This window comes from Micromesistius poutassou (genome assembly GCF_964030765.1).
Source record: "Micromesistius poutassou genome assembly, chromosome: 1".
In the NCBI taxonomy this organism is placed as follows: Eukaryota; Metazoa; Chordata; class Actinopteri; order Gadiformes; family Gadidae; genus Micromesistius; species Micromesistius poutassou.
In genome coordinates this window covers 5,379,691-5,405,071 of record NC_140271.1, presented here as the reverse complement: position 1 = coordinate 5,405,071, position 25,381 = coordinate 5,379,691, and the positions used below count along the sequence as shown (strand labels likewise).

The following is a 25,381-nucleotide window of genomic DNA, read 5'->3' as shown; positions in this document are numbered from 1 at the left end:
ACTATGAACCTATGAGGACAGCTGCAATAATGAGGAGCTGTCGTTGGATGGTTCAGACATGTAGACCTTGAGGAACTTTAACGGCGAACAAACTGAAATAATAAATAATAAATACACAAGCTGTGTAAATAGCCCGTGTATCAAACACAGTTTTATGAATCACTAAAATGCAAATTGAAAATATTTTGAAAACAATTTAACCAAACAAGTTGTTATTCTATGGTCAAAAACACAGATACACAGGTAACACTTTGCAATAAGAGTACTTTCATTAACCATTAGTTAATGCAGTAAAAAGCATGACGTAACAATTAACTAACAGTTAATTTACAATTAGCTAAGGTAATGTGGTTCATGTTAACTAAGGTATTTATTTATTTGAATGGGGTAAGGTTTAGGTTTAACCCTGACTCTACCCTAGCTCTAACCTTAACACCTATGCTAATCCTATATAATAATGCTTATTACTGCATTAACAAATGTTAATTAATGGTTCATTAATGTACCCTTATTGTAAGGTGTTACTTATACAAAATTGGGTGGGTGCTGCCTGTAGCCTGGGTGCTGCCTGTAGCCTGGGTGCTACCTGTAGCCTGGGTGCTACCTGTAGCCTGGGTGCTAACTGCATGTAGCCTGGGTGCTGCCTGTAGCCTGGGTGCTACCTGTAGCCTGGGTGCTACTTGTAGCCTGGGTGCTACCTGTAGCCTGGGTGCTAACTGCATGTAGCCTGGGTGCTACTGGTGCCTGGGTTCTACCAGTAGCATGGTGCTGCCTGTAGCATGGGTGCTAACTTTAGCATGGTAGCTAACTGTCTGCAGGACTCTCCCCTCGTGTCGGACCCGGGCAGCAGGTCGCTGGAGGAAAGACAAATGGAGTTTGAAGGAGAGCTCTTCTGGAGATGAAAGGTGAAGTTAATATGAAGCGGCGTTCAGAGCGTGCCTGGCCTCCGTAATGTGGTGTGTTTCCTGCTAATACTGGATATCATGTGTTTCGATCGTGTGCTCCTCCGACCACCATCAGTCCACATTACTAGTGGACGGATCAATAGATAAAAGAATTGCACCATGAATGGGCAAATTATTCTGTAACTCAACTCTAGTCTTTTTACACGTTAAATGATGTGTTTCATCATTAAACAGGATTTGAACAAACAAATCGATGTGATCTAGTGAGGCATCCCCCAGTTTTATATTATTCAATGACATTCAATGACCAAATACATGTTTTGGTGTTGGGTGGTTGATATATTTCACCCTTTAGACGGCATCCAACCCACACACAGAGTCCAGTGTATACTCTGTAGACCTTACAGACACACACCACCAACATCAATTTATTTTTAAATCCTGAATATTTTACTGCCACCTCCGGATAATTTTGTACCTGCTCTCTAACATGTAAATAAACAAGGTTGACTCACACAAAGACGGTTCAATCAATGGTCGGCTAGCTCCCACCAGATGCTTCCGTAGGAGGTGGACCTCATTACGTGTCCAGTGGAATCATTAATATGTTTTTGTGTTTGTCAGCATTCAGTCCACAACAAATGAACAGGATGTAAAATAACAAGCAGCTACAGAAAGACAACCGCTGTGTGATATTAGGCTAGGTAGGAGGCTAGGAGGCTAGGTAGGAGGCTAGGTAGATAAGAGGCTAGGTAGATAGGAGGCTAGGTAGATAGGAGGCTAGGTAGATAGGAGAATAGGTAGGAGGCTAGGTAGATAGGAGGGCAGGTAGGTAGGAGTATACTTAGGTACATATATAGGAGGGTAGGTAGGTGGGTAGGTAGGAGGGTAGGTAGGTAAGAGGGTAGGAGGTTAGGTAGGTAGGAGGTTAGGAGGTTAGGTAGGTAGGAGGGTAGGAGGGTAGCAGGGTAGGTAGGTAGGAGGGTAGGTAGGAGGGTAGGTAGGAGGGTAGGTAGGTAGGAGGGTAGGTAGGTAGGAGGGTAGGAGGTTAGGTAGGTAGGAGGGTAGGAGGGTAGGTAGGTAGGAGGGTAGGTAGGTAGGAGGGTAGGTATGAGGGTAGGTAGGAGGGTAGGTAGGTAGGAGGGTAGGTAGGTAGGAGGGTAGCAGGGTAGGAGGGTAGGTAGGTGGGTAGGTAGGTAGGAGGGTAGGTAGGTAGGAGGGTAGCAGGGTAGGAGGGTAGGTAGGTAGGTAGGTAGGAGGGTAGGTAGGTAGGTAGGAGGGTACGAGGGTAGGTAGGTAGGAGGGTAGGAGGGTAGGTAGGAGGGTAGGAGGGTAGGTAGGTAGGAGGGTAGGAGGTTAGGTAGGTAGGATGGTAGGAGGGTAGGTAGGTAGGAGGGTAGCAGGGTAGGAGGGTAGGTAGGTAGGAGGGTAGCAGGGTAGGAGGGTAGCAGGGTAGGAGGGTAGGTAGGAGGGTAGCAGGGTAGAAGGGTAGGTAGGTAGGAGGGTAGGTGGGTAGGTAGGTTGGACACACAGGGTCAGGGGCCCGTGTTGAACACACAGGGCTAGGGGCCCCGTGTTTAACACACAGGGTCAGGGGCCCTGTGTTGAACACACAGGGTAGACAACAGCACAGAACGGTCTCACAACACAACGTGTGTGACGCGTTCTTCTGGCAGATGTACTTGAGGCAGAACGGTCTTGTATTAGAAGTTGTCAGAGCAGAACGATTTTATATTTAATATTTAGGTATTATTCTGTTATAGCACTACTTAAATTATTCTTGAATTCCGTCCATTCCGGCGCGGTGGACGGTTGGATGAATCCCAGGTCAGTATGAACTCCTGTTGTGAACTCACAGGTGCGTTTGAGAACGTATTTCTGTGTGTTCTGCCGCTGCTCAACACCAGCAGCAATTAGAGAAGACACACCATCATCGTTCACCGGACCACCGCAGAGACCCCGGCACCGAAGGCCACAACCAATGACCACACTAAATCAAACCTTGTGTGTGTGTGTCGGTGTTATTCGTTTTTTGTCACTTTTGTGTGTGTGTGTGTTATTGATTATGTGTGTGTGTGTGCGTGTGTGTGTGTGTGTGTGTGTGTGTGTGTCTGTGTGTGTGTGTGTGTGTCTGTGTGTGTGGGGGGGGGGGGTATGTGTGTGTGAGTGTGTGTTTGTGTGTGTGTGTGTGTGTGTGTGTGTGTGTGTGTGTGTGTGTGTGTGTGTGTGTGTGTGTAGGTGTTATTGATACCTGAATATCTCCACTTGCTCAATCTTACACATTGGGACTTCAACCACAGTTAAACACACAGCGTGTGTGTGTGTGTGTGTGTGTGTGTGTGTATGTGTGTGCGCGTGTGCACGTGTGAGTGTGTGCGTGTGTGTGTGTGTGTGTATGATTTTGTGTCTTGCTTTGTGTGTGTGTGTGTGTGAGCGTGTGTGCGTGTGTGCGTGTGTGCGTGTGTGTGTGTGTGTGTGTGTGTGTGTGCTTTTGTGTCTTGCTTTGTGTGTGTGTGTGTGTGTGTGTGTGTGTGTGTGTCTGTGTCTGTGTCTGTGTGTGTGTGTGTGTGTGTGTGTGTGTGTTCACACCAAAGAAAAGCCGGTTGGTGGTTACTGTATTGCATTCCAAGTGTATTGTTTCACAGTACGTAAAACACCTGATAAAAAGGTAGGAACCACGAGTGTAAACATCAGAACGATATAGAAACATCCGCACATTCAGTCATGCATAAAGTCCAACGCCGCGGGGCCCTGCTGCCGACTCCCAGTCGGGGGGGCCTGGGGGTCCGGGTTCATAGAAACAAGAAGATCCACATATTGTGTCATGCAACAACACAGAAGAACCAACTCGTCTTTGTAATCTTTGTCATCGTCCTCGTCAGTGGACGACCCACGCGGGACGCAGACGGTGAATACAAATGAATAGTAAATAGAGTGCAAAAGACCGTGATCATGTGTTTAAAAAAGATGGGAATTATTGAACGATTGGTGTGTTGTGGTATGTTTGTGGTGTGTTGTGGTAACGTTATACTATGGTTGTGTATTTATGGTATGTTTGTGGTGTGTTGTGGTATGTTTGTGGTGTGTTGTTGTATGTTTGTGGTGTGTTGTGGTAAAGTTATACTATGGTTGTGGTGTATTTCTGGTATGTTTGTGATGTGTTGTGGTATGGTTGTTGATGGTATGGTATGGTTGATGATGGTATGGTATGGTTGATGATGGTATGGTATGGTTGATGATGGTATGGTATGGTTGATGGTGGTATGGTATGGTTGATGGTGGTATGGTATGGTTGATGATGGTATGGTATGGTTGATGGTGGTATGGTATGGTTGATGGTGGTATGGTATGGTTGATGATGGTATGGTTGATGGTATGGTTGATGGTATGGACAGAAGTGGTCAGGCTAGCAACAAGCAAACCACTTTTTGCAAACATGCTCCACAGATTTTTTTGTAAACAACGCTTTAGGTTTTCGTGACTCCGGTTACCGGTAGCAACGGTCACAGTGTCGCAGTTTATGCAGCACTCTTCTTTGTCGTCATGACGTTACATTCATCTGTTCCAGGCGACAACATGCACATCCTGTCCACCAGCCAATGGGAGCGTGGCAGGCCTAGTCGTGGCTGAAGGTCTGAGGGAGCTCATTGGTCAGAACGTGCCATCGCTCCACCCTCTGTCCCTTGTTCTTCAGAGAGTCTGTCCAATGACGGAGTGCGTCGCCCTGTGAGTGACAGCTCAGAAGGACACCACCTGACAAAACACCAACCAATCACAGACAGGGGAGATAGCAGGACTTAAGTGAAGACATAGGTATCGTGACTTCTATTGAGACCTTAAAACTAACGAGATCCTGTAGGGACAGAGTAGTCCACAGGCTAGGGACTCCCAGTCAAAAGGCTCTTGGTTCCAACCCCCAACAGTTGACTGGCAGTAGATCCTAGAGCTCGATGCCCTCCCTCCTTAATCTACACATGACACCGTTTACTGTAAGTGGATCTGGATAAGGTGTCTGCTAAATGAATACGTTTCAACTACAAAGTGGAAGAACATGCTGCATCACAGCATACTGCCCTCCTGAAAGCATCTTCTCACGCCCCTCAGCTCACCTGCTGTTTGGTGCCTCGACTCCATCTGAATGTGAGGTTCAGGTTCAGTCTTTGAACACTTTTGAGTGTTCCTGGACCAGTGCTCTGGTGAACCACAGCAGAGTTTGAGATGTCAGGTTTTCTTACCAATGAAGTCGTTGGAGCGGCCCAGGTCGTAGTCCCACACCGTGACCTCCAGGGTTTTATGAGCCAGCTCTGCCAGAGAGATCTCATAGAAGAACTCCTGCGGAACAAAGAGAGACCTGCTTTAGGTCCTAGTCTGGACCTGTCTGGGCCCGTCTGGACCCGTCAGACTTTTCCTGAACAAAACAAAACATCTCCGGGCTGAAACAGTGGCGTTCATCAATGACAATAGTCTAGTGGTTGGGATGTTGTTGGTTTACTCCCAGCTGGAAGGTTCTGGGTTTGAACCCTGCTGTTGAACCCTCGGCATCCAACACCCAAACGGGCCGTAATGACGCGTGTGTATACTGTGAAGCCGCGTTGGATGAAAGACAAATCAGTCACACAGAGAGAACCTTTGGGTTGGATTGTGTGAAATTGTTTCTATTTTTAAGTTGAATTGGATCATTTTGTGTCAGCAGCACCCGGGAGATGGAATCTTCCTTTGCCTGCTTTCTCAAGATCTTTACCCCCAAGGATTATGGGAGCTTTGGTGGGGCTGATGGGGGCTTAGTGTTCCAGCGCTGCCGTCGGATGCAGATCTTCACTTTGTGAGTGTGTGAGGGTGATAAAGCGCTGTGGATCCCTCTGATGTGCTCATTATCATCAATCACTTCTATTTGTTAATTGTTGAGGGAGAAAACACCCAGTGGATTATCGTGCCGTCTAAAAACTTAAGGGCATGAAGATACATGATATGATTACATAATGAAGGGCATGATGCAAGAATGGTATAAAGACTGAATGGAAAGTGAAATGGCTTCACAGAGCTAAACCATGAGCCGTGGCTCTGGTGGAGATAGTTTACCAGTATTATATTGATATATATTGATATGATTATATGATTATATTGATATATTATATGATATATAGTGTGTACATTACCTATCTATCTATTAAATGACCAAAAAGTATTGAGAGATCTGGTGTTAATGAGGGAGGAGCCCTCATTAACACTTACAATAGTAAGTGTTAAAGTGTTAAACATTAAATGTTCAAAAGTTTTTAGTTTTATAGTTCTATGGTTCTATAGTTCTATGTGTTATAGTTCTATGGTTCTATGGTTCTATGGTTCTATAGTTCTATGTTTTATAGTTCTATGGTTCTATGGTTCTATAGTTCTATGGTTCTATAGTTGATGGAGGTGATGGAGGTGATGGTGGATGGAGGTGATGGAGGTGATGGAGGGTGGAGGTGATGGAGGTAATGGAGGGTGGAGGTGATGGAGGTGATGGTGGATGGAGGTGAAGGTGATTAAGGTGACAGAGGTCATGGAGGCATGGAGGTAGTTGAGATGATGAAGGTGATGAAGGGTGGAGGTTATAGAGGGGTGGAGGTGATGAAAGAGTGTGGAGGTGGTGATGGAGGTGATGGGAGGAAGTGAAGCGGGCTGGGTGGTGCAGGGTGGTGCAGGTTGCTGGGTGGTGCAGGGTGGTGCTGGGTGGGTGGTGCTGGGTGGTGTTGGATGGTGCAGGGTGGTGCAGGGTGGTGGAGGGTGGTGGGTGGTGCAGGGTGGTGGGTGGTGCAGGGTGGTGCAGAGTGGTGGGTGGTGCAGGGTGGTGCAGGGTTGTGGGTGGTGCAGGGTGGTGCAGGGTGGTGCTGGGTGATGTTGGGTGGTGGGTGCTGCAGGGTGGTGGGTGCTGCAGGGTGGTGCAGGTTGCTGGGTGGTGCAGGGTGGTGGGTGGTGGGTGGTGCAGGGTGGTGCTGGGTGATGTTGGGTGGCGGGTGCTGCAGGGTGGTGGGTGCTGCAGGGTGGTGCAGGTTGCTGGGTGGTGCAGGGTGGTGGGTGGTGGGTGGTGCAGGGTGGTGCAGGTTGCTGGGTGGTGCAGGGTGGTGGGTGGTGCTGGAGCCCTACCTCGTTGAACTCTGGGTTGAGTGTCTTTTTAATCACTGCTGTTTTGTGCTTGGATTTCTTCTGTATATCCGGTTTCAGGTATCTGTGGGAGAGACAGAGGGGGAGGCGGGGGAGGAGCAGGGGGAGGAGGGGGAGGCGGGGGAGGAGCAGGGGGAGGTGGGGGAGGAGCAGGGGGAGGTGAGACTGTGATCTGAAGAGTGTTTTGCTTTGATATTCATGTTCATGTTGCTCCTGTTCAGCCTCTTCAGAGAGAAATGGTTCATTCTTTTTTGATCATTTTCTCTCTCGCACACGCATACGCACACACACACGCACACACGCATACGCACACACACACACACACACACACACACACACACACACACACACACACACACACACACACACACACACACACACACACACACTCTCCCCATCTTCCATCCGTCATACCCCCCCCCCCCCCTCGCTTTCTCTTGATCTAATATGTTTGCCACCAGAGGAATTTCCTCCAGGTATCATCCCGCCACCATGATGAACCCCACAGTCTGCTCCTTTGTCGTCCCTCACTAATAGGAGACTCCCCTCTACCCTCTCCTCTACATTCTCCCCTTTCCTCTCTACTCTCTTCCTCTCCCCACCTATCCTCTCCTCTCCTCTCCTCTCCTCTCCTCTCCCCTCTCCTCTCCTCTACCCATGCCCATCTCTCCTCCCCTTTCTCATCCCCTCCCGTCACCTCTCTCCTCACCTCTCTCCTCTCCCCACCTCTCCTCTCCCCTCCTCCCCTTCCTCTCCTCTCCCCTCCTCTCTCCTCTCATCTCCTGTCCTCTCCTCTACTGTCCTCTCCTCTCCTCATCTCATCTCCTCCTCTCCCCTCCTCCCCTCCCCCCCTCTCCTCTCCCCTCCTCCCCTACTCTCCTCTCCTCTCCTCTCCTCTCCCCTCCCCTCCCCTCCTCTCCTCTCCTCCCCTCCTCTCCCCACCTCTCCTCTCCTCTCCTCTGTCTATTAGTTCCTATGGAGATCAAGGCTGTGAACATTACTATTAATTATCTAGTGAGCGCTGGAGCCCAGCTCTCACTTAGCGAAGATGACAGCGACGGAAAAACAATCAGTCCAATTAGACTTTACTGTTACAAATCCACTATTACAGACAAAACAAACCTCTTCAGGAAAAAGGTTTGTGCATGTGTGTGTGTGTGTGTGTGTGTGTATGTGTGGGGGAAGTGGTTATGCATATATGATTGTGTCTTTGGGCCCTATCTTGCACCCAGCACAATTGACTTTCGAAATTCATGTGGTCCTGCATCTGTTTCAGCAGAGACTGCAAACACGGCGTCAAAATATCAACTCACTTCAGAGTCATTTATCCGCCGTTAAAATAGCAACGGCGCCAAGAGATCCGCCCGCAAAGCTACTTACGCTTTTGTGTGTTCATACTCGCGTTTCAGACAGTTAAAATAGGGCCCTTTAAGTGTGATGTGTGTGAGTTAACAGTCGGGGTAATGATGCATTGGAGCCCATTAGTGGAGAGATGAACACAGTGCACACATCGTTCAATAAACACTAAAGGATTAGCGCTAACAACACAAATAATTAGGCATTGTCAAAACGTGGGCGCAGTATTGCCATCATAACACAATGAAACTCACTCGCCCGCCCCTGCTCTCGCTCACACAAGTAATGTAAACACACACACACACACACACACACACACACACACACAAGGATAAAGTTTGCATTGCGTTAGAATTTGTTTGTTTGTGAGTAAATATCAATATATTTTTATGATAATTGAATACATAAATAAATGGCTACAAGCCATTGGGTGGATGCTCTGATCCACAGCAGCGGCGTACACTCTGAGCATGGCTGCACTGGGAATCAACCCCCTCACCCTGGCAATGTTAATGCCTTGCTCTAGTTAGAGAGAGGCTGGTAGAGGGAGGTAGAGGCTGGTAGAGAGAGAGAGAGAGGCTGGTAGAGAGATGCTGGTAGAGAGAGGTAGAGGCTGGTAGAGAGAGAGAGAGAGGCTGGTAGAGAGAGGCTGGTAGAGAGAGGCTGGTAGAGAGAGAGAGAGGCTGGTAGAGAGAGGCTGGTAGAGGGAGAGAGAGGCTGGTAGAGAGAGAGAGAGGCTGGTAGAGAGAGGCTGCTAGAGAGAGGTAGAGGCTGGTAGAGAGAGAGAGAGAGGCTGGTAGAGAGAGGCTGGTAGAGAGAGAGAGAGGCTGGTAGAGAGAGGCTGCTAAAGAGAGGTAGAGGCTGGTAGAGAGAGAGAGAGGCTGGTAGAGAGAGAGGCTGGTAGAGAGAGGCTGGCAGAGAGAGTGATTAGAACGAGGCGGTGTCCGGGACCAGCTTCCTCTTGGACCGACTTCACATCTTCATCAAGTGGGGCCAAGTTGCCATGCCAACAGGACCAGCAGGAAACAGACGTGCTGGGGGTTATTGTGTGTAATATTATGGTCTGTATGGTTATGTCTCTGCCTCTCGGCCTCTCACGACGGTCTCCTCCTGCAGCAGCTGGCCCTCCGTCTGCAGCCCGCCGGCCGGCCCGCTGTCCACCATGACATCCGTTATGAAACCTGTGCCTAACTGGTTGAACTGGGCAGCTCAGATTGTACCCAGTAGAACTGTGGTGGTACAACACATTTAGTCAAGAGATGATTGGGTGGCTCATCATTCTGTTGGTCGTCTCACAGCGTGGGTCTGAGAGTCGAGACCCGGAGCGTAGTTTATTCTAATCCTTCTGTTCTGTGTTGCCGCATTTAGAGTCGAGTCAAGCGACGTTAACTCTGTAACTTCTCCAGCCTCCTTCCACACGGAGCTCTCAACAAACACACGTTTGTCCAGGGACAACAGATGTCAATGAGCCTAGTGGCTATAATCTGGCTCAATTACATGTTGTGCATTGTCCCTGTCAAACAAACGAAAATAAAGAGAAAAAGTCACAAACAGAGACGAGCTGGGGAGTTGTGAACAGACACCGTTCTTCAACCTCTGCACTGCGGAGTCTGGTCCGGTCGGGGCGGTCCTGGGTTCGATCCCCGATGTCCAGAGTCTAGCAGTAGACCCTCCTAGAGCCCCACCCCCCCTCTCTCCCAGCTCTGTGCTGTGTCCTGATATCCAGACCTCCATGAGTCCACTCAACCACAGCAGGTTAACAGAGGTCAGTGTTGATCCTCCGTGCTGCACTGACCGGAAATGACGACGGCGACTGCCACCGCGGCTCCTCCCCCGCAAAAAAACATCCCGCTTTGAACGGTGAACTCTTTACGCCTAGCAGCTATAAAAATGCGCCGACGTTGGCTCCGCCCTCTTCCGCCCTCTTCCGCCCTCTTCCGCTACGTAGCTAAGATGGCCGCGGTTGAGTACGAAAAGCGTCTTCAAACCAGACGCTCTCGTTTGAAACGAGCGTTGTGCTAGAGGAACAAAGACCAGCGGGTCTCAGAGCAGCAGGACTCACATTTTGACGTAGGGGTCGGAGAAGCCGTTGACGTCCATGGCGGCCAGGTGGGCGCAGCGCCGCACGCCCACGCAGAGCCCGCCACCGCCGCGCCGGAGGTCCTCTCCCGCCCCGCCGCCCTCCGCCGCCTCCCGGGCCTGCAGGACCTGCAGGGACAGCAGCAGGCGGCCCCTCTCCTCCAGGCTGCTCAGCTGCTCGTTCTCCCACTGGCAGAGAGAGGAGACGGTCAGCAGGGGGGGCGGGGGGGGGGGTTAGCGGCTACGCTTAGCGGGGTAAGCCCAGCGGCTAGCTTAGCGCATAAGGTGAGAGAGAGAGAGAGAGAGAGAGAGAGAGAGAGAGACCTAGCCCTCTCCCCCTCCCTCTCTCACACAGCTCCTAGGTGGTAAGGGAGTTTGTGGAAACACAAACATATACTCTCTACCGTCACACATAAACAATGACCACACAGTTCACAAATAATATGTGCACACACACACACACACACATACACACACACACGGTTAACCTCAGCGCACCTGGGCGATCGCTTAGCGTCGTCTTTCAGCGTCTCCTCTGGTTGACGATTAATTTTAAAAACTCAATTTCTTGGCGATGACCTGAGCTCAGGGACGTTTAATATTCCCTCCATGGCAAGACGTCAGCGCGTCACATTAAAGTTAATGCTCTCCCAGAGCCATCCCCACACCCTGTTATTATTATACACTACATTATTATTATGACACATTAAGCACTGTGGTTAGTGGTAATCTGGCGTCACATCCCCCAGTGGGCCTCAGTCATTGTAACCGCAGCCAGGTGTTCAGAGGTAATTTGTTATACGAAGATGTAACTTTGATTAAGGGTAATTTAAATTGGATGATGAATGTTGATTGTGAGAGATGGATTATGATATACAGCAGCTGGTATAATTACTGTTCGGCTACACTTTGTATGTAGAAAGAGACTAAGGCCCAGTCCCATTTCTCTCCCCTTAACAAGAACACTTGCTCTGAGTGCCCTTAGCTGCAAGTCAGCTCCCGAGCTGGCTAGCGTTCAAGGGTTGATTTTAAGGAAAAACAGCACTCCCCCCGCAAAATCTAGGGTTAGGGCTGAAATCTAGGGGAATGGGGAGAATTGGGACAGGGCCTTACACTGTAGCAACAAAGAAAGTATAGCAGTTCTTAGCTTGCAGTATGTATTATAAACCAGCAGCTAACGCAGCAGTAGCAAAGACACATGTGTTGTTAGCTTGCTGTCTGTATATAGCCTACTAGCAGATAGTGTGTAGCACAGTCGCACTTAACCCTGTATATCCGTTGTATGGTTGCAGTCAGTATATACTAGCAGATAGCGGCCACCACAGTAGCATCTAACACTATATCTGGTTAGCTCGTTGTTAGTATATACTAGAAGCTTAGACAGTAGCCGCTAACGACGCAATACATTTTGTTGAGCTGTTTGTTGAGCTTCAATGTGAAACAGAAACAGCCACCATGAGATATTCACATGAAGTGCTGACAGGGTAGTGCTCAGAACTAGCACTGTGTAACAAAACCACAGCCATAAAACAGAGAGAGAGGACCAGGGACCAGTCCATCGCTTCCTCTCCTGGTACGGCTCAGAGCAGACCCCCCCCCCCCCCCCCCCCCCCCCTTCAAGGTCAGAGGTTGGAAACGACTCCCTACCGAAGCGCGTCCATAAAACCGTGTTTCCACAGCGTCCCACGCCAAGCGCTTCCTACAGGAGGAAGCCCATCAGCTCAAGGTGCATCCAGTCATTAAACAACACAGCCGTACTCCACCTCTTCCCTCAGCGGTCATTATTGGAATCATAAAACTAACCGCCTCCATCCTGTCCAGCCCAGCTTACAACACGATTATCCCCGCGTTCACCGATACGCCTGCAGAGCTTAATAACAGACCAACGCTACAGAACCAAACCAATGCTACAGGACCAAACCAACGCTATAGAACCAAACCAATGCTATAGAACCAAACCAATGCTACAGGGCCAAACCAACGCTATAGAACCAAACCAACGCTATAGAACCAAACCAATGCTACAGGACCAAACCAACGCTATAGAACCAAACCAATGCTATAGAACCAAACCAATGCTACAGGACCAAACCAATGCTATAGAACCAAACCAACGCTATAGAACCAAACCAATGCTACAGGACCAAACCAACGCTATAGAACCAAACCAACGCTATAGAACCAAACCAACGCTACAGGACCAAACCAACGCTATAGAACCAAACCAATGCTATAGAACCAAACCAATGCTACAGGACCAAACCAATGCTATAGAACCAAACCAACGCTATAGAACCAGACCAACGCTACAGGACCAGACCAACGCTATAGAACCAGACCAACGCTACAGAACCAAACCAACGCTATAGAACCAAACCAACGCTATAGAACCAGACCAACGCTATAGAACCAGACCAACGCTATAGAACATATAGAACAACAACACACACACACACACACACACACACACACACACACATGCACACCAACAAACACACACACACACACACACACACACACACCAGTGGAGGGTATTGACTTCAGTAAGAAGTTATCTCGCTTTCCAAACAAAGCACTATTGTCACTCTTCCTGAATGGGCGACAGACATCTGACTCAATATGTCGAGATCCCATTATTCTGTGACTGGGAAGGGCCTGGGACAGGGAAATGGCCTTATCCACCTCATCGAAGGCTTCCACAACACATTGATTTGTCTTTGTTTGGTTCTCCCTCTTAAACAATGACTGACGTCAGTCTGACACTGAGACCAGCCCCTGCACTCTTCACCCTCTCAGGTTACACCAAACCCAGCACTGACTGAGAACGCTTTTCTTACTCTTTCTGGACGACCAGATTATAATATGATAAGGAACGACTTCATTAATCCCAGACTAATAAAAACTGCATAAAGCAGAAGGTAGAGGACAGTAGGCATGAATCTGTCTCCATCCGGCTGGGATTAGTTTACTCTAAACGCCCCCTCCGTATAACTAGGGTCTACTAGAGCTAACCAACCACGGGGAATAGATATATATACTAGTGCTGTCACTGATTAAAATATGATTAAAATATTTAAATCGCGATTAATCGCAATTAATGTCATCGCGATTAATCGCAATTAATCACACATTTTTATCTGGTCAAAATGTCCCTTGATTTCTTTTTGTCCCATTATTTTTTCTTATTTTTATGCTCTTATCAACATGAAAAGTGGATCGGCTTGCTTTGCGAAAATGTTTTTTTATTGCAAACAACATTGCCATGTACTGTAGTGTTCAATGTCACACTAACATTCTCACTTGGAGCAAATCATCTCTCAGACAATGTACCACCGTCCATCAATACAAGGGTGAAAAAAAACGAGAAAAAAACAAAACGTTAATCTTGAGATAAAAAAATTGACGCAGTTAAAATGGGTTTGCGTTAACGCTGTTAATAATGTGTTTAACTGACAGCACTAGTTTATACGCAAGAGCCAGCGTTGTCTACTTCTATTGTTAAGAAAAAAAGTGAATGTATCAGTTTTTATTTTCCATGTTTACAAACTGGAGAAAATCAGAGAAATAAATCAATAGTTTCAGTGTGAGGGACGAATGATAAAAATACCAAATATTCTGGTGTTTCAGCCTCATTTGTTTTTTTCAACCATCTGAAGTTAATCTGGCTGATCGGCTGCATAATCTGTCTCCCCATGTTGCACTTGTCATTTCAGAAGCATGCTCCATGTCCTGAATGGCTCATTTTGTTTGTTTCAATTGGATAATTTGTCTCATTAGCTTCCTCAACCTGCAGTGATGGATATTCTAATTAATTAGCTGGGCTAATAGAGGAGTAACACGATACTGGCAAACAAACACTCTTAGTAATACAACGCTCATTACGAGACTCACCTCGCATGTCGACACCGGCACTAGCTTCACATGCTAACATCAGGAGTAGCCTTCCATGATAGCAGGAGAGCTGTGAAATCCTTTCATGCTGATTATGAGACTAGTCTTCCATGTAAACACCAGCACTAGCTTTCAAAGGGTCACGCGGTGGTGTAGTCTCCCACGCTTCCGCCTTTTCATGCTAATGAAAGCATTAGCCTCCCAGGCTAACACGTGGGCTAGCCTCCGCCGTTAACGCAAGTGCTAGCCTCCGGCTAACAGGCTGTCTGGTGATATTTATATCTGGGGAACTGAATGAACAAGGTGGGAGGAGAGGGATTGAGTCAAATCATTGGATTCAGGAAGTCTGCTGTTATTCATTGACGATGCTCAGGACAACAGCATGAGTGAGTTGTGTTGTTTGTGGATTTGTGGAGACAGACAGACGGACAGACAGACAGGTAGAGCAACAGACAAACAGACAGACAGACAGACAGACAGACAGGTAGAGAAACAGACAGACAGACAGACAGACAGGTAGAGCAACAGACAGACAGACAGACAGACAGGTAGAGCAACAGACGGACAGACAGACAGACAGGTACCTCTCTTAAGTAACAGGATATTCCCCTCAGAGCTGTGCCCATGGCTGTAGGAGAAGGAAGCTGGGAGACAGAGAGAGAGAGAGAGAGAGAGAGAGAGAGAGAGAGAGAGAGCGAGGGAGAGAGAGAGGGGAGAAATTAATCAGCAATAAGGTCTCATATGTGTGTGTGTGTGTGTGTGTTTGTGTGTGTGTGTGTGTGTGTGTGTGTGTGTGTGTGTGTGTGTGTGTGTGTGTGTGTGTGTGTGTGTTACGTGTGTGTGTGTGTGTGTGTGTTACCGGGGGCGGGTGTGTGTGTGTGTGTGTGTGTGTGTGTGTGTGTTACCGGGGGCGGGTGTGTGTGTGTGTGTGTGTGTGTGTGTGTGTGTTACCGGGGGAGGGTGTGTGTGTGTGTGTGTGTGTGTGTGTGTGTGTGTGTTACCGGGGGGGGGTGCTCCAGACAGGTGTGGTAGTACTTGGTCTGGTCTGGTTTGACGCGTCTCAGCGGGACCCTCGACTCCCCGATGAACTCGTTGTGAGTCAGCTTGTCCTCATCGCACACTGACAACCTAGGGTCAGGGGTCAGGGGTCAACGCAGGGGTCAGGGGTCAAGGTAGGGGTCCGTGGTACGGTAGGGGTCAGGGGTCACGGTGGGGGTCAGGGGTCACGGTAGGCGTCACACAAAGGTTGTAAGGTTGCTTGCTTCCTAAATCTCCAGACCGACAGTTTCTATCATGTCATTCATCCAGAATGTTCTCATTGTATTTCTTGCTTTGAGGACTACATGTGTGTGCATACAGATATATTTTGCTGCATGTATTTATTTTTTGCATTCTACGTGCTCCATCAATAATTAATAACTCCTTAAATTAATTAATAATAATAATAATAATAATAATAATAAATAATAATAATAATAAATGAATCCTCCTGCTCTGCTCTGCTCTCCTCGAGGGAACAGTGAACCAGCAGTAGATTAACAGGTGATGTTATTCAGCAAAGTAAAAAATAAGTGGTCATTATCAGGAAAATAAGCCCCTTCAAGGCGAAGCAAGACACCTCTGCTACACGTCGGTGTCCGGTTCGTCCTGTCGGGGCTTATTTTCCTGATAATGACCGGCGTTCTATACATTATCCCTTACTTATTTTTGTATGAGCCGCCAGCCTGGCTCAGACAATGAATGAGGTATTAATACCGATACTCTTTGTCTGGGATGCAATGATGAGGCATCAGACAATCAAGTCACTTTAGCCTGAATACATGAAGGTAAAAAGCACCAGAGCAGGTTGGTAGTACCATGGACATACAGAGCGATAACCTGTTGGACTAAATGCAGCACCGGCGCTCCGCACACGCAGAACACGCACTGCGCGTAGGGCACCAAGTGTCTGGGGGGGCACCAAAAAAATCTGTCTCGTAAAAAATCATCATCATAATAATAATCATAATAACGCGATATATTTAAAATGAACATGTGTAAAATGTGTTAATAGCAATACAAAAGTAACATTTGCTCGAGAAAAAGATGCGTCTCCTGTGCGGCCCTCTCTCTCTCCCCTTGGTGCCCCCCTCCCCCACATCCCAGTGGTATGTTCGATTAGATCATTCTCAAGTTTGGCAGACACCTGTGTTTGGACATGGCCTCGAAAAGGCATCAAGAGTTGGGGGCGGATAAGAGAAAAAAGAAGATACAGCGAGATGATGCACGCACGTCGATGGCAGGTAAGACAATGTTTTAAATAAAAATGGCTAATTCTGTAATTTAGTCCTTGTATGAATGTCTATGCTCATGACAGGTAATGTTAACGTTACCGTTAACGTCAACAAACTAACGTTAGCTTAGCTCCTATATTATTTTAGCCATAAGAAGTCGTCAGCCAAGTATTAGCCACGTTTACTTATATAGGCCTATGTCTACTGGTCTACTTTCAGGACGTTTATTTGGCGTTTGTTATGTAGCCTACGTTATGACGTTATGCATGTGTACTGTGAACCAACGAGTATGCAATTGTGTACTGTAGTGGAAAAAGTAATGCTACAGATGATACTTTAAAGTAATGAGTTGATGAATGGAGAATGGCTCCTGGTAACATGAATTCTGAGAAACCTTGCATCTGCAGGGCAACATCTGCAGGTGAAACTACAATTTGAAAGAAAATAAAGAAATCTTAGTTATGTAGATCCCCTCCCTTCACATTCATAGTTTTCAAATTATGTAGATTTTTTTTAGATTGTGAGCCATCAATCATTGTCTTAAAGGTAAAATAGTTTTAAATGTTGTCATGCATCAGTGATTTACACATTGGCTTACATAAACCTGTAATTAATATGTAATATTGTTTTTGAATCAAGGTGCAAAACTGTATTTCAGTGTACAATCCCTGTGTATTTTTTCTTGTATTTCTGAATGCAGGGTCAATGCTTAGATATGTGCAAGGAGTTCCTCAAGACCAGGAGGAAGATTTAGATGATCAACCATCCACCAGCAGTTCAAGCACACATCATCAACCACCAATCTCTGCAGACTCTGCAACAGCACCCAGCCCTGACCAACAACCATCAACTACTAGTTCAGGACTTATGTTAATGTTTGGTGCTATTGTTAATGCAAAATTAGTGTAGTCTTTTATCAAGATTTTAATTTCTCTTTATTTGCACATTACATTTTGCAAAACTGTTGAGTAGTTATTTTGGAAATAAAGAGAAACGTACTGACAATTACTGAATTGATGTTTGATTGATGATTTTCGGGGGGGCACCACAATGCATTTGTGCTTAGGGCACCCAAATGGCTAGCGCCGGCCCTGACTAAATGGATGTGGTAGGCGACACCACGGGATGCATCTGCAGACCACTGCCACAGAAATAAAGGTAAGACGCAATATTTATTGCTTCAGATGTACTGGTGCTGTGGCGAGGTCTTTGGTGTTTTTTGCACTCAAGTGGTCGGCTGTTTTAACGCAATTGATGTTAGCCATAGCCACCAAGTAGCCTAACTTATCCACGGTTTGCGTTCGTACAGTGTTGGGTATAGTGGAGATGACGATAGTGGAGTCATTAGTGGGATAACTGTGGTGGGGATTGCGTGAGTTTTAGTCAGAATGCCTGATGTAGGATGGATGCATGTTGTGAATTGAGAACAGCTCATGATGTGATACAGCGTTCAGCTGTGCAACAAATTTGTAGTGCTGTGTGAGGCCACACGTTTGCCCCTTCACAACTTAAACACGTACTTCATTTCCTTTCCTAGCTCCTCTTTGATCATGTTGGCAGCTTAGTCACGTCATCATGTCACGTTGTCAACATTGGTTTATGGAGCACAACATAGTGGCTCATATGTCCAATGCTTTTTGGAAACGCTTTCTTCATAAAACGTGTCAGGCATCACAGTTTTTTGCATACATTTTATTCATTAGTAAGCTACATGGGTATGCCATCTTTCAGAACCTTTCATTACCTGCATTAAAGAGAAAAAGAGTGCATCCTCATTGTACCCCGCACTTCTGAAGATGCACTTTTGAATGTAAATAACATTATGCTAGCGATCCGCTAGGGACTTGCAAAGAGATGGAACAAACAACAAACAACAAACAACAAACACACTATTTGAGACAATCTTCAAGTGTCTTTGGGCTGTTCTTCCACACATGGGGGAAGTGTGTGTGTGTGTGTGTGTGTGTGTGTGTGTGTGTGTGTGTGTGTGTGTGTGTGTGTGTGTGTGTGTGTGTGTGTGTGTGTGTGTGTGGTGTGTGTATGAGTGTGCGTGCGTGAGTGTGTGCATGCTTGCGTGCGCGCACGTGTGTGTGTGTGTGTGTGTGTGTGTGTGTGTGTGTGTGTGTGTGGTGTGTGTGTGTGTGTGTGTGTTAGATAGTGAGGGCTGAATGATCTTTGGTCCACCACGCTACCATAAGTCTCCAGGTTGACATTTTAATTAGCTGGCGGGGACAGGCTAGCCGGCTAGCTTAATGTCAACAGCAGTGTCCCGGAGATTTATTAGCAGCGAAGGTTAGCGCTGAATGGCTAAGCCGCTGCGTGACCACAATTTAAATCTGTCACATGACGCCTCCCTGCTGACACCCGACAGCATCCTGTCCACATGACAGATCAACATATGTATTTACAGAACAGGTTTAATTGATTCTCTCTCTCACACACACACACACACACACACACACACACCTGAGGGTCTTCCTGTGCATGTCTTCCTCAGTGATGCCGATGTATGTCAGAGTCTCATTCCACACCGGGTGAAGGGAGTTCCTGATGGTCCTCGTCTTCAACTTGTTGGCCTGGGAGGAAGAGAGAGAGAGAGAGAGAGAGAGAGAGAGAGAGAGAGAGAGAGAGAGAGAGAGAGAGAGAGAGAGAGAGAGCTTATTATTATTTAGTTTGTCCACTGCTCTATCAGTGGATCCATGCCAATAAAGGTCCTTTTGGATTTAATTGAATCGAGTTGTAGAGATGGAAGTAGGGAATGGGAGAGGAGGGAGGAGAGAAAGGATTCTCTCTATCTCTCTCTCTCTCTCTCTCTCTCTCTCTCTCTCTCTCTCTCTCTCTCTCTCTCTCTCTCCTCCTCTTGTCATTACCTTGCACGCCCCGGGCAGCAGATGCAGTTTGACGTAAGGGTCGGCCAAGCCATTGAAGTCCATGGGTTTAAGACCCTGGAGACAAAGAGAACAGAGAATATAGGCTCACATCCTTTATATACAGCAGGTACTGTTCATAGGGTCAAATCCCTTAGTTACTGGAGGAAGCATAGGGTCACATCCCTTATATACAGCAGGTAGTGTTCATAGGGTCAAATCCCTTTATTAACTGGAGGAAGTGTTCATAGGGTCAAATCCCTTTATTAACTGGAGGAAGTGATCATAGGGTCATATCCCCGTAGCCAAATTTAAGACTTGAGTAGAAATGTATCCATTTATTAAGACTATCTCTCATTAATACTAATACTAAGAAAATCTCTTTTACTGGAAGCAGAGAAGAACCAAGACGCAGAGACAGAAACAGTTAATCAACCAGAACACAGGTGAACATAATCAGTAATCAACAAAGGTGACATTAATTTCCCTAACGAGGAAACAGAAAACGAGGGTTGGAACGGATCGTGAAACTTTACGTCATATTAATATACTATTTACTAATATATCCTATGCATGAACTTTTTCAGAAAAGAGGGTATTACCTATTGTTGGATTCCTAAATATTAAATGTTAAATATTTATATTATATTTATTTATTTATGAAGATTTTAACTTTGTATGAAGCGTGTGCCCTGTTCTAGTTGTGCAGATCACATTCCCTGTGGCTGATGCACATACACAAACACACACACACACACACACACACACACACACACAGGCAGAACACCCGCACACACACAGGCACACACACACACACAGGCACACACACACACACAGGCACACACACACACACAGGCACACACACACAGGCACAGGCACACACTCATGCACCCACGCATGCTTGCGCTCCTCTGTAATTTCCTTGAGCTGGTGAAACAAGGTGTTTGTCCTAAAGGTCACTGGTGGAGCCCCCCGACCTCGGCTCTGGAGCGCTCTTTGCTTCTGTCAGCGGCGCTGCGACCCCCAGAGGCGGTGCGACCCCCAGACGCGGCGCGCCGCGGGCAGCAGGAGCGCTCCAATGGAACGCTTTTAAATATTTAGCTGGAAATGAGTGGAATGTGAAGAGATGATGTGGAAATGTAATCCCACGTGTGACTAACGCACGGGTGCACGCACACATGCACACACACACACACACACACACACACACACACACACACGCCCACCCCTACCTTCGCTCTGAGGATGGTGCAGTGCAGTTGGCTGGTGGTCTGCTGGTAGAACAACTCAAACTCCAACGTTCCTAGAGCAGCTACACACACACACACACACACACACACACACACACACACACACACACACACACACACACACATGTGTACAGGCACACATACATGCACAAAACCACACGCAAATGTACACACACATACATTATACACAAAATGTTACTAGAGCAGCTACACACACATACACATATACTCACACACATATACACACACACACACACACACACACACACACGCACACACACACACACAACAAACACACACCTTAAACATCTGAGCAGAATGAATGTAACAGCTGCATGAAAGCCAGCAAGGTTGTGTTAGTCATACTAATACTAGTACTGGTGCTACAATAATACTACAGTAAACATTTATAATACTCAAATCTCCCTCAAGTAATAGATTTGCGGTATCTTCTATTCAGCCTCTTCTCTTCAGGCGTCCAGTTCTGTCAGAAGGCAGTGATCCAGAATGTGGTCGATAGAATCGTTTGTTGTCCTCTTTGTGAATTATGTCCACATGACCGGTCTGGAAAGTTCTATTAATATAATTAATTTCCCCAGAATAAATCTGATCTGATCACCGTCTGCTCCTTCAACGAATTACAAATTGTTTACTATTGGCAACATAGGGACTTTTATGAATCAGTGGCCCAGACGATCTGCACTAACATGGAGGGAATATTCTAGTAGCAGAAGTACACCTCAGCTCCACACTAATCACCTGCCTGCAGGACATCTCGGAAAACAGGGGGTCATGTAAAAATAAAGATAAGCTAAAGGATCGTGTGTATGGTGTGAATGTAGCGTGGCTTTGGCATAATTGCGGCATTAGCTCAGGAGGTAGAGCGGGTTGGCTGGTAACTGAAAGGTTGCTGGTTCGATCCCCGGCTCCTCCTAGCGGAGTGTGGAGGTGACCCTGAGCGAGACGCCTCACCCTGACTGCTCCTGACCCGCTGGCTGCCGCCCTGCGTGGTCGACTCCGCCGTCGGTGTGTGTGAATGTGTACAACACTGTAAAGTCCTTTGGTTAAAAGTGCTATATAATTGAGGACCCATTGGGTGTAGGTTTTTGTGTCGTTGTATTGTATTGTGGTGTAGGTCTAATATAGTCTAGTGTAGTTCTAGTGCATTTGGGGACAATGTAGTGTAGCTGGGTCACGTTGCGGAGCTGGATCTGTGTGTCAGTTCTCGGGTAAAGCAGAGGATGTCTTGTAACCTCACAGTCTACATCACAAGGGGTGTCCCGCAGGGCTCCACGCTCTATCCCCTACACTTTACCCGCTACATATCGCTCCAGCAGACACCCAGCCTCCCTCCTCTGCAGGTGGAGCAGCGAGCGTCATTAGACTGAGGGCTCCAGGGGTTAAACGATGCGAGGCTCCTGTGTCACACTGTAACTGTGATTGATAGCTGAACCCTGACTTGATGTTTGACCCAGCTAAAAATACAGCACCAATCAATATTCTGGTTCTGCACTAATCCGACTTTCCTGACCACAGGACATGTCTCTCTGAGCACCACATCCAGACTGTGGCCCTGTGGCCGCGGCTGCGGTGGTCGGATACAAAGAGGGGCCCCGCCTGCGTCTCCACCAGGCTTTTTGCTGCGATGGGCGAAGAGCAGAGCTGCTCTTATGACACCTGCTGCTGCAACACACACATACACACACACACACTGCTGCAACACACACACACACACACACATACACACACACACACACGCTGCTGAAACACACACACACACACACACACACACACACTGCTGCAACACACACACACACACATACACACACACACGCTGCTGAAACACACACACACACACACACACACACACACACACACACACACACACACACACACACACACATACACACATACACACACACACGCTGCTGAAACACACACACACACACACACACACACGCACACACACACACACACACACACACACACACACTGCTGCAACACACACACACACACACACACACACACACTGCTGCAACACACACACACACACACACACACACACACACACCTACACACACGGGGCTCCATACACACACACACACACCCCATACACAAACACACACACACACACACACACACACACAAAAACGAAGCACACCTCCAAAAACACACACACACCTACACACAAAAACACACACAGAGACACACACCTACACAAACGTGGACACCACACAGAGAGAGATCATGCCAGCTCACTGCAGTCGTCGCTGTCTGAGCTGTGGATCTCCACGGACGTGTCCATGCTGCTGGTCTGGGAGAGCGACCCGCCCCCGCGCCCCATGGCCCCGCCCCCGCCGCGTGGCCCCGCGGCCCCGCCCCCGTGAGGCAGCAGCGGTGACAGGAGGTGACCCACCGCCGGGGCGGAGACCACGCCCCCGAGGCCGGCGCCGCCCAGGATCACGGCGGAGGCCGGGTTGGGGGAGAGTGGGGTGGGGGAGGTGGGGGAGACGCGGGGGAAGTAGGCGGAGATCTGACGGATGGGTCTGATGGGCCCCGGGCAGACGTCGATAGCCATGTGTTCCTGGATGGAGATGCTGAGCTTCTTCCCGCCGCGCACCGTCATAGGCCCTGCACACAGCAGAGACACCGTCATAGGCCCTGCACACAGCAGAGACACCGTCATAGGCCCTGCACACAGCAGAGATACCGTCATAGGCCCTGCACACAGCAGAGATACCGTCATAGGCCTTGCACACAGCAGAGACACATTCTACCTTCTACATTCTACGTTCTACCAGAGACACACACATTCTACCTTCTACATTCTACGTTCTACCAGAGACACACACATTCTACCTTAATCATAGAAATGCAAGGTCTAGGACTCGTAGAATTGTAAGAAAATTAGGCACAGTACGGCACGGTTGCAGATACATGTGATTATGACTCCCTCTTGCTTTCGATTGGTTGACTAACGATGCCGTCTGAGCTAAGCATGTGCCCGGACAACTCAACCGAGAGTCGGTCTAGATGACAACGTATCCCTCGACAATCTAGATGTCGAGGGATACGACATCTATTCTAGATGCCAATCTAGAATGTAACGTAGAGTCTTAAACCGCCTCCGGAGATAGACAGTTCTCTATCTCTCATGCAACCACCTGTTTGGATAGAGAAAACACCCCTCTGCGCCTGGATGGAGACACACTCATGACTGACAAACAGAGGCTGGAGAACAAGGGTTCTCAAACTCTTCGTCTTTCCTCTCTGGACCCGAAAGACAATCTCAGTCTCAATCTCCCCGTGACCAGACCGACAAAGCCCACTCACAACCCCTGAGCATCATTGGTGATCCTCTTCAGCTGTGTGTGACCCATGTCCAACCCAACAACTTACTAATTAGTAAATTGTAGGACATCCACATCAACCTCTCCCCCATCTGCTGACACTTGGGTCAGATTCAGGGCATCGTATCGGCATGGCGATCCATCACTTGCCTGTCAGTTGCAAGTAGCAACCGTGTTTCAGGTGATGTACAAGGTCAATGCCAGATCCCCTCACCCGATTGGCTGCGTTGGGTGAGAGTGGATTGTGGTTTTGTGAGGTCAGGTGAAGATATAGATCTTATATATAGATCTATATCATTTATATAGCCATAATAACCCCCAGGGACACTGTTTAGACAAGGAGGACAGGTACAAATCAAAACCGTCCCTGACTCTAGACAAACGTTGAGGAAGTGGTTGAATGAGAGCATGAACATGGGAAGTCACGTACACGATGCACGAACGTTGAGAAGATCCACACGGTTTCCTTCACAGAGAGAGGGGGGACTGCAGAGGCCGGTGCGGTTTGTCCAATAAGGTCCCAGGTGAACAGAGAAGGTGTGTCCAGCAAGGGTCGAACTAGAGGAGGAGAGCACACTGTGGTGTGTCCATATCCACACACCTTCACTGGCTCAAACTTGGTCACACTTACTCTACAAAGCAGTGCAGTTTGACACCAAACAACGTGTCAAACTCCGCCGTCATCAGCCCAGGGACACTCAGTACATCTCCTCCTCACATCAAGTGTCAGACCGCCCAAACCCACCGCCTGCTGTCCACAGCATAATGACTCACATGTTCCTATAATTGGTGTCGGTTGGTGGCCTCCATATCGTTTCGAGCACGGATAGCTTTTACTTTTGCTTGCCAATCACATCGCCCCCATAAACTCGTCCTGCTAGGCCACAGGACCAGGACGGTCCATATGGAAAGCCAACGGGGACAGTTTTCATTTGTCTTGCTGTCCTCTCCTTCTGGTGTCCATAAATGCCGGTGATGCGGTGGTGATGTTCAGAGCAGTGTTTGGTTTACGACCGGCGTTGATTATGCCAAGACACACTCAATTCCTGCCATATCTTTTAAAAGTTCCTGTTTCAATTCTGTTTTTATTTTATTGCGAACGCTTCGGTTACGCTTCCTGGTAACCGAACATCACTGCTCGGTTACCAACTGGTTACGATCTCATGTTGATACTTACTAACCTGAACCTGAACCGAACAATAACAAGAGTATAGCAATCTGAGACCCTAATCTGATACTTATCTTATGAGAGGAAAAATTATCCAG

General features: G+C 47.7%; 1 protein-coding gene across 1 annotated transcript; it reads right to left on the bottom strand.

The window, feature by feature from the left end:
- Nucleotides 1-4,521: 4,521 nt before the first annotated feature.
- On the bottom strand, nucleotides 4,522-23,391 carry doc2a (double C2-like domains, alpha; the record flags this gene model as incomplete). The annotated part of the gene is made up of 10 exons (XM_084488241.1): nucleotides 4,522-4,658; nucleotides 5,141-5,237; nucleotides 7,032-7,113; nucleotides 10,468-10,673; nucleotides 14,960-15,019; nucleotides 15,377-15,503; nucleotides 19,115-19,224; nucleotides 19,519-19,593; nucleotides 20,748-20,827; nucleotides 23,025-23,391. 10 exons carry the CDS (start codon nucleotides 23,389-23,391, stop codon nucleotides 4,522-4,524), a joined length of 1,341 nt encoding a protein of 446 aa, XP_084344367.1.
- Nucleotides 23,392-25,381: the final 1,990 nt, after the last annotated feature.